At 31.4% G+C, this 10,726-nt stretch overlaps 1 protein-coding gene across 1 annotated transcript; it reads left to right on the forward strand.

Annotated features, from left to right (window-relative positions):
- Positions 1-440: 440 nt before the first annotated feature.
- Positions 441-918, forward strand: LOC148566897 (myosin-binding protein 7-like). Its single transcript, XM_088483364.1, is given in 2 exon segments — positions 441-742; positions 744-918. Coding segments are annotated over 2 exon segments (477 nt in total).
- Positions 919-10,726: the final 9,808 nt, after the last annotated feature.

Below are 10,726 nucleotides of genomic sequence, written 5' to 3' on the forward strand. Positions count from 1 at the left end.
CACTTATTGACTTGTTTTGGATATGGGGTTAACCAAAGTTGTGTATATTGCCACTTTTGAACTGAGTTTTTCTTTTGGAAGGTTCAGAGTTATTTCTGATTCAACCTCTGATCCAAACATTAAGTATCCCAAAATTGCCTTGCCGCTAACACCATTATGCTTCATTACCCTATATTTCCCTTTTGTTTTTTTGTGAAAAGAAAGGTTCCTGGTTTTCCAAAATTGTGAGAATTAAGCATTGTTTTTTATAGACATTGAAAATTTGATTTCTTATATGTATATATCTATTTTGTATGTTCAAATGCATCGCTATTTATTGAATTGTGAAATTGATCACATAGATATAAAGAAAATTCAATCCTTGTTTGTGTCATCATATAGTTGTGATTAAAATGCTGCTATCTCTTGTGTTTAGAAGTAACTATAAGTGAACTTGTAGAATGGTTGAAACTAGCACGGCGTCTCCGATGGTGGAGGCTGATATAACAGCAATGAAGGAAACACTCCGAGCCCAACAAATTCTTCTGCAGCAGCTACATGCAGAGTTGGATCAGAAAAGAGAAGCCTCTGCTACTATAACCAGCGAAGCTATGGACATGATACTTCGTCTGCAAGGCGAAAAGGCTGCCGTGAAGATGGAGGCAAGTCACTGCAAGAGAATGGCAGAGGAGAAGATAGGTCATGCTAAGGAAAATCTTAAAGTCTTTGAAGATCTTATGTATCAGAAGTAGATGGAAACCACTGCTCGAGTTCCAAGTCTTGGCTTACAAACAGAAGCTTCTGGCATTGGGAGTAGATATCAATCTCAGTGGGCATGAATTCCCTAATGATCTTCTTAATAGAAGTGAACAAAATGGAGAAGATGATCAAAGTAGCTCTACGAGAAGGTTGCAATCATTGCCCCTATTTGCTCTATGAGGTGCAACTTTAGATCATTGCTAACACTCGTATTGCTACAATGATGCAACATAGTTATAAGCTTGTAACATTTTTTGTTGTTTAGATTTGTAACATGATTTATTACTTTTCAAGAGAAATTTGTGTATCAATATTTTGAATTTAATGAAATATCTCATTTTGTAGTAATTAATTTCAATATATTTATATTATGCATAATAATAATAATTGTTGGCAAAAATAATTGAGATTCTAGAAAAAAAAGATAGTTCGTTGCTTCTAAGAAAATGAGTATAATATAACAAAAAAAGTCTTAAGATTTTAGCGGCAATAGTAATGGCAACTAAAACTAAATAATATTACAATTTTAGAATTATTTTTAGTGGCCATATAAATTACCGGTAAAATGAGTTTTGGCGGCAATAGTAATGGTCGCTAAAAGTGAATAACATTGCAATTTTAGAATTACTTTTGGTGGTCATATAAATTGCCAAGAAAATGGTGGCTAAAAATTATATACTTTTTGCGGCATTAAAAAGGTCTTTACCGGCAAATGTTATAATTGCCGCTAAAACTTTTTAGCGACAAAGCATAAGACGGCTAATGTCTAATTGCCGGTAAATGTATTAGCAACTATTTTTATTGCCACTAAAAGCAAAATAAATGGCCGCTAAAAATAATTTTTCTTGTAGTGTATGTGATTGTCTATGCTATGGTTGATAGTAAGACCAAGAAAAGCTAGAAGTGATTGTGTTATTAAAAAGTAGAAATTCATCTTTGATTAGTAAAAATAGAAATTTTAGTTTGAAAGTTTTTCATGTTTGTAATAGCCTAATTTTCTTGATAATAAATTTTTTGAGAAGTGATTTGTCTTATAATGAATAATTTTCGGACTAATTTGTCCAACAATGAATATATGGGGACCAAATTAACTGTAAACCTAGGATCAATTTATCTTCTTCGTACTCGTGGTACTTAACGTCTAACATGACAACTTAATATGGCACATGAGATAGCTCTGTTGGGAGTTACCAGAGTAAAATAGACAGAGACCAATACAACTTACAAAATTAAATGTTAGGGGCTAAGATACTAATTAATTTTAGTTAAAAACTAAAGTGTTTAGTCCGAAATTTTTTGAGGATTAAAATGGATAAATCCTCTAATTGTCTCGGTGTCCTTCCAAAATTAGAAAGTAAATTATTCTCTCAAGTACTTTTATTGTATAATAAATCAAATTTGCACAAACACATAAAATAATTATATATTTAACCAATCCAACATAATTAAAATTTAAGTATAAATAAGTTTTTGAAACACACATTATTTAATATAATTTAAGATCACACAATTTTTTTAGGCTTTATAGTCTCATCAGAATGAAAATAATTCAACAAATTAATCATCTAGAGTTTAATTTAAGGCTGTAGATTCCTTATTCCCCATTTTATATGGGAGTACTATTAACCCACCTAAAAATATTTACAAATTGAACCCTGTTTTTTATTTTTGAAAAAACTAATAATTAAAATTTTGCCTCTCTGATTTTGCTTTTTACACTTTTTCCCTTTCCTTTTAATCATAATTTCAGAAATGAAAGAGATATCTCCGCTAGGACTTTTTCACTAATGTTCATGTTCTTGTCACATCTCTGCAGCTACCACCGTTGCCGTTGCTGCCTGTACTCAACACCGCCACTACTCTCCCTGCGTCGTGATCGTTCTTTGATCCTCTCCATCCGCGTGGTTGTTCGTTCTCTCCTGCACCGTGCTTGTTCTCTGATCCTCGACCCTGCAACACGCTATCGCCGCTGTTGCTATACTCAGGTCCACCACTTCATTGTTTTTTGTTGCCTCTCTGTTCCTGTTCTTCACCATCGACTCTGATATCTGTCCTTCTTTCTCTACTTCTGCCTCTGCGACCTACTCCTTTAAGATTTCATTTTATTTTGATTTTTTTTGTACTTTATTTTCTTTTCTATGCTTTGAAAGCTCTCCTTTCTACAATGTAGTATATACAAGTAGCGACTTAAGATTGTGTGTGGTGGTGTATATAAACCAATAAAGCCATGTAGCTTTTACTTTATGGTTTCAAGAATTTACATATATTTTACATAATAAAAGTTTGTCTTGTTGTCTAGTCTAAATCTCTGCTGGAGTTGATTAAGTAGCTACTCTCACTTCTAAACAAAAAGGTCATAATTTTTCGAAAACTTATCTTAACACGAGGGAAGACATTCTTATACTATTACTAGGTTATAATTTTTAGTGTTTTAAATTTATTATAATTACCAGTTATTGATGAGAAATTGGTGGTTAAAAGATTAAATTTATCTAAACAGCCTTTTTTTTTCTTAGAAAAGAACATTAGATATTGAAGAATGAAATATGATTCCAAGTCATAGGATCCTAAACTCCTTAGTACCATGTAGCTAAGCATTTTAGCATTAATAATTTTGGTATGGATTGTAGCATGTGCAACATCAATGAGAGACAATTTTCACCAGTCACATAAGAATATTCTAATATCATTATATTGGAGTTGTCTCGATTCTCCTAATTTTTTCTCCCTTGCTTTTTAGAGCCTCATGAATCATGATATCATTCAAGGTCAAATTTTTATTTCATTCAATAACTTTTATCTTTTTAGATATTGATTGAGTTCTAAATTGTTCTTTGTATAAGAATAACATAGTGTAATAATATTAATTGAGACTATTTTTATTGTACCTTTAACAAACTAGTGAGCAATTTTTTCTGCTGGTAACAATTCAAATAAAGATGCCTTAAAGTACTTATCATGAGATAGGAATAATATAGATACTAAAAATCATATTTTAGTTAGCCTAGTATGGCGCTGATTGAGAATTTGTATGATTCTTTTGAAAAGAGATTGCATATAATTCTTTGTAAAATTGTACAATTCTTTTTAGTAAGTTCTTCCATAAAATTTTTTTTTCTTTTTATCAGATAGGTACAAGAAGTACAAAATTCTGCCGATGATGTAGAATATACGTTTTTTTATTCCTTTCTGTTTTGCTTTAAGCTCCTCCTGAACTTTGAAGTATATTATTATATTTTAATTTGTCTTTATTTTTACACCAACACTCTTGTTAATGACTCCAAATACATTAAACTTATAAAAACAAAACTATAACTTTTTATCTTAAGCAAATTGTAAAAATATGTATAGTTTGGATTAACACAGGGACAATGATGCAGTCCAATGCAGATATCCTGATAGTTGGTACCACTAGGACAAAACATATAACCACAAGTCATAATTATTTTTGCCCTAAAAAATTCACTGTCACTTGTTCATTTTTACCTCCTACCAATTTTCAAAACCTATTATTGTTCATAGGATCAAAGGAGATATGTTTACTCTTTTGTAATTTTGCTATGCCAATAGTTATTTCTCTTTTACCTTTGGCTATGATATGATTAATCTTAGTAGTAAGTGTCTTTTAATATGTTCACCATTGTTTTCCACACATAGATATAGCTGAATTAGTACTTAACACACTCCTCACTATTTTATGTGTAAGTTATTTAGTTATTTATACTCCAAGGTAAATACCAAATTGGTATCCGAAAGATTCTGATGCTAACAAAATGGTACCTGACTTTTGTTATTGACAAAATAGTCCCTAAAAGCCCCCTCCCCAAAAGATTCTGGTGCTAGCAAATCTCCAGGAGAGGGGGCTTTGGGGGTGGTTTGCCAGGTCACCAAAACACGGTGGCCACGTCAGCATTGTGCTTACTGGAGATTTTCTTCGGCGAGCTTGGGGATACACTTGTCAAATTTTAAAATTTTTTAGGACTATTTTATCAATAACAAAAGTCAGGTACTATTTTGTCAGCACCATAATCTTTCAGGTACCGATTTGGTATTTTCCTCTTTATACTCCACTCAAACTTTTCTGCATGGATTAGATTCTAAGAGTTAACCAGAATATGATTTAAAAATTCTTCTTATCTTGAAAAATTATTAAGAAACTTGAGCTATTCATGAAAGAAAAAAAGTGTTGGAGTAGTTAATTTTCATGGGTGGTTCAAGCATAAATGTGTGTATGATATATAAGAAATTTGGTTTCCAATTTAAAAATATTTGTTCTTAAAATTTTTGGCAGTTTATATACAAACTTAGGTTTTATTTTGAATTGTGTATTGGTATTCAAGAAGTAATGGGTCAGGAATTTTCTCATGAAGAGGTTAATAGTGAGCATATATCATATGACCAGTATGGGCAGGATAAAGAAAAATAGAAGGAAGTTGACGGGGAGTATATGGATGAGGACGACACAAATGTGGAACCAATGTTTGACGATCACAGCTTCGATGACGGGTATAACATTGATTCACTCGAAGACATTGGGATGATTAAATTTTGAAACATTAGGGACGAAGACGTATGTCACTTTCACTTTTTTTATGTCGATATTGCATTTGAGTTCTACAATAGATATGCAAGGACAAGAGGCTTTAGTGCTCAGAAGAACAAGACTAAGAAAAGTCTTGCGGGCATACTTAAGTTGAAAAACTTTGTATGTCATCGCGAAGGATTTAGACCACAAAATAATTATGACATTGAAAAATGTAAGAAGAAACCCATGCCAGAGACGAGGTGTGGCTGCAGTGCAATGATGGAGATTCGTTTAGATGCACCTGGTAGTTGTTGGTTTATTTCTTATTTTTCTGATGGACACAATCATCTGCTTCTGGATCCTCGATTGACTGGATTGCTTTGTGGGCTTAGATTCATGTCCGAGGCTGATATTGGCCACATGATTAACATGAAAAAGGGTGGATTAGTATTGGATAGATATATTGAGCATTAGCAAATCAAGCAGATGGCAATACAAGACAAGACAAGACATGCAGTAGGAGATTATTCATCCTAACGAATTATATGGTACAATATAAGACAAAATACTATCTAAGTGAGCAGTAAGAGATTATTCCAATGGAAGACATGTAGGTCAAGAATATGTTTAACGATCTAACAAAAAGGATCGAAAACATAAAATCGGTAATTCATGTTCTACACCAATGGATTGATGTGATCATGGCACAACAGATAACTTCCACAAATAGTAGCTCGATATTGGATCCTACTATAGTTGTGCACTCCTCAAAAAGTACAAAAACTAACAGTGATCTTACTAGTATCTTACCCATTCAACCTAAAAAGTTGTTCCATTCAAATATCACTCATGAAGCAACAACTCCATCTAATGGACAACCACATGTTAGAGTAGGAGCTGTACTTCCAAAGATAAGCTTTTTTTTTCTTCTTTCTTTTACTTTTTTTGCTCTTTTCTTTATTTTTTTTTTGTTTAATCTTGAAACTATTTTTTTTAATTGCAGTGGTGGACAGTTATTGCATTCAAGCCTACACCTTTAATGATGTTAACCGAGCTTGAAGCTGATGTTGCAACCCATATTTTTTCGAATATGCTAGAGTCGTACGTGTGATTTATTTTTTTGTGTGATATATAATAATTTAAAACTTCTATGATTCTCCTAACTAACCATTTATTACTTTAGCAATTTTGAAGAGTTAATAATCTCAGATGAAAAATGTTATAGAAGTACATTTAGATGTCTCATGCCAGAGAATTGTATTGAATCACGAATAAGTATAGAAGTCAACGCATAATACACTTGTTCTTGTAATTATATTTTTGTGATTTGTATTTTACCTATAAACATGTTTTACATATGAATTTAACATATTGTAGGTTATAAACCTGGTTGCACTTATGATAACACATGTATTTTGTTGTAGGAATGAAGATCCAATTTGCTGGTTCATGCATAGGCATTTTGTAGTAAATTTATCCCTACAATATTTCTAAATTATTAGTTAATATTTTTTGCTAATATTTAGTATGGATATACTAATTTATAGAGAAGTTCTTACTTCTAGACTAAACCATGTCATGTACTCACACGAATAAAGTTTAAAATTAATTTATCAATTAAAAAATAGTTGTTAAATTTAAAATATATTTTGATTTAACAAGTATTTTTGTGTTTGCAGCGATATGCTTTAAGTGATAAATACAAGCCGGCTGATGTTATCTATTATTTTTTTGGAGCTTATATGTCACTGAAAGTTAACCATGTCATTAGGGTACAAATGACCAATTTGTTTCCCATTAATATACTATTTTATTTTTCTAATGTTTACAATGGTTTATGGTCATAATTGCAGGTTTTTATCCCTATCTATGAGGATCCACATTGGTATTTGGTTATTGTTGACCTTACGAGTCGTCGCCTAATTTTATTAGATTCACTACCTTGTGTTGAAAAATATCAACAACGCAAAAGGAACGTAATTAAAGTGGTAATTATTTGTTCTAAATCAATACTCAATCATCTTGAATCGCTTAGCAATTTAACAATTTAAATAACCGTTTGTTGTAACTAGTACTCTTAGTCAATTTAAATTACATAGAATTAACTGTTGTACAGGAAACTTATTTAGAAGCGATGTTAGATGATCATATTTTTTATGATTATAAGTCTAAAATTATAGATTGCTCCACTTTTTAGCCTACCACACCTTTTGGCCTACCCACTCAAAAAATAGATCATAAGTCTTCTCATTTTTTTTAATATTATAACAAGTTCAATAGTTTATATCTTACATGTATATAATAACTATTAGTTGAATGCTTTATATCTTAGGAATGATAGCGGAGTTTGGGTGACGAGTTGGATGAGAGAATGTACTTTACAAGATGTATTCAATATTCAGGTAATATTTATAACATTTGTATTTTTAACATTATTTTTTCAACACGCTTCTAATTATAATTATATTATTAGTGCTCTAATAAGATTAACGACTCCATACAAATAGACTTGCCGTGGATATGATTTTAGAGGAGTACAACGATTTAAGTCCTATAATCCAAGAGAATGCTTGGAAATATAGGAGAAGGTTAGATGCAGAGCATGAAGATATTTGGAAATGATGAATATTTTTTTAGATATTTTTATTAATTTTTTGAAAGTTAAATTACTGAGTTATTTTTCATTAGTTTATACAATAATTTATCCTTCTTCTACATGTTATAATTCTATATTACTAATTTTCTCTACTTTGTCAGTTAATATAAGTTATTAGTGACTTATATATTATCGTAACTAATTATTGCTGGGTATGATAGATACAATATAACTTAATCCAAAGAATGAGCAATAACAAAGTTCAAACATATCCTAAATTTATAAGATATAATTGATCTATCTTAAGTTATATAATACAATATAACTTAATACAAATAATCATATAAAGCTACAAAGTACAACATCAATCATAAAATAAAGTCACACAATTATTACACCAGGATATTACTCCAATTTTTGAGAACCAATTGCACCTTCTTCTGCTACTTAAATTCCTAGAGCATTTTGACCACTTCCAATTTTAGGCAACCAACATAGTAAAAATTCATTTTGTGCCAGTCAGCTTCAAGTTCATAAAGCAATTATGACTAAACTTAATTTTTCAAGACCATTTTACTTGAAATACTCTAAAACTTTATATTTAGAATACCAATTATCTATTGTTGGTTCAATAATAACTCTTACTTTTATCTTGCACTTGTAAAGATGCAAAACTTCTTTTTTACAAACAAAAGAACAAACAAATGGGGTAAAATGAATGCCAATGCAGGGAAGTAATACTTAGTTCATTCACTAAATAATAACAAAACTTACTTGAGAGCTTTATAAGGTTTAGATGAAAGGTCCACGTCAAACTAACACAGCTTCCCTTCTTTGCTCCCAACAATTAAATTATCACCTATAAACAGAGCATACAAACAAGTAATTATGAAAAATAATTTCATTTTTATGAAAAACTAATTGATTATGCAACATATGCATAACAACAATAATCACACCTCCTAGATCTTCAGGAAATGTTATTGTTTGGGATAAAATTAGGCATTTAGTGTCTATCTGGTACAAAGCATATTAATGACTTTTAGAGGACTTTTTCTCTTAGACATTATGAGATTGGGAAGCTACAGTTCACTGATTTCTATGGTTTTTTTTATTTTATTTTATTTTTATGTCTTAGGGAGGATATCTTTTCCTTGACTCCTGTGTATTGTTTCTTCTATAAACTAATGAAATTCTCTCTTTTGTTATCAATAAATAAATAAATAAATAAATAATCATACCTCCAGGATGAACCGTAATAGATGAGGCTTCACGGATCCCAGTATCTAACTTCTTTATGAGCTTTCTCTTCAATAAATCATACACATGAACACTCTGCTTTGTACAAATAAAGAAAATAGAATGAGATGGATGGAAAGTTGATCTAACAACAAGCCATGTAACTTTAATGGAAGATTTTATGTAAGCTTCTTCGATAAGTGGTGTATCAGAACTACTCTTGATTGACGTAAAAAATAAGTCAAGGAATAAAAAAAGCAGTCAAGCCTAATTTAAATATTCAATTCCTAGTTATTTTTAATCCAATTAAGAATTTAAGATATGCTAATTATCTAACACTTTATTGAACAAGAACTAACATAATACAGTTAGTTTTACATAAGATCTATCAATCAGATAATCACATAAAGTGATAAAACACAGTCATAAATACCAGCAAATAAAACACTAAATAGGTGGAACTACATGACTAATTATTACCAAGCCTAGCTGGTTCTATTCATGATCATTAGCTGAAAAGTCAGACAGACATGCAATAGAAAAATACAGAAATTAAATATGACAAAGTGAAAATCACGTCATCATCATAACAAACTATTTTAACACATATTAAGCTAACAAGACATGGTTTTTTCAAAAAGGATAACTCCACTGAGATACTGAAGAGCTCTAGGAGTGAAGAGGAGCTCCTTGAGAGCCTGCCTGTTAGTTTCAACTTTCTCAACGGTGATGTTGGATAAACACTTGCCAATTATTCCAGTTGACTCATCATCAACAAGAATACACTTTTTGGAGGGTGCCAAATTATGCAGCATTGGCAAAGAAAAATTGTTAAGAAAAAAGTATACATATGATATGGTTTTGTTATATTTGATGCAAAGTTCTTATTCAATCAAAAACAAAAGGAAGGAAAAATTGTACTTTTTATTCAAATTGTGTTGGTTTGGTTAAATCAAAGGGACAAGTCTCTTTTTTTTAGAAAAAGTTTTCCAAGTCAAGTCAGATCTGAAATCTTCACACAATCAGGCAGCAATTAATAATCACAAATTTGCAAAGAAAAATTCATTGTGCTTGTTACCAATTGCAATGCTCAATTAAGGCAATGCATTTTCTTTTCCATCCTTAATTTGTCATTCAAGTGAATCTGTTGTTTTATTTTTTTTTTCACCCTTAAAATAAACAATATGGTGCGGAGACAACAAAAAAATCTCTAAATTCACAAAAAGTGCCATAAAAAAAAGCAATAAAACAAAATAAAGTAAAATAAAACCTGAGTAGTTCGCAGGGGCAGAGACGAAGCACAACAACACAGAAGGACCGGAAAGTGCAGTGTGGCGGCAGTAGAAGGAGTAGTGTCGGTGCTGAGTGTAGGCAGCAACGACGGTAGTAGCTGTAGAGATGTGACAAGAACATGAACATTAGTGAGTAGAGACATCTCTTTCATCTTTGAAATTATGATTAAAATGAAACCCGGTAGTTCGCAGGGGCAAAGACGAAACACAACAACGCAGAGGGACCAGAAAGTGTAGTGTGGCGGCAGTAGAAGGAGTAGTGGCGGTGCTGAGTGCATGCAGCGACAGCGACGGTAGTAGTTACAGAAATGTGACATGAACACGAACATTAGTGAA

This window comes from Arachis ipaensis, chromosome B4 (genome assembly GCF_059453495.1).
Source record: "Arachis ipaensis isolate K30076 ecotype BB chromosome B4, ASM5945349v1, whole genome shotgun sequence".
NCBI lineage: Eukaryota > Viridiplantae > Streptophyta > Magnoliopsida > Fabales > Fabaceae > Arachis > Arachis ipaensis.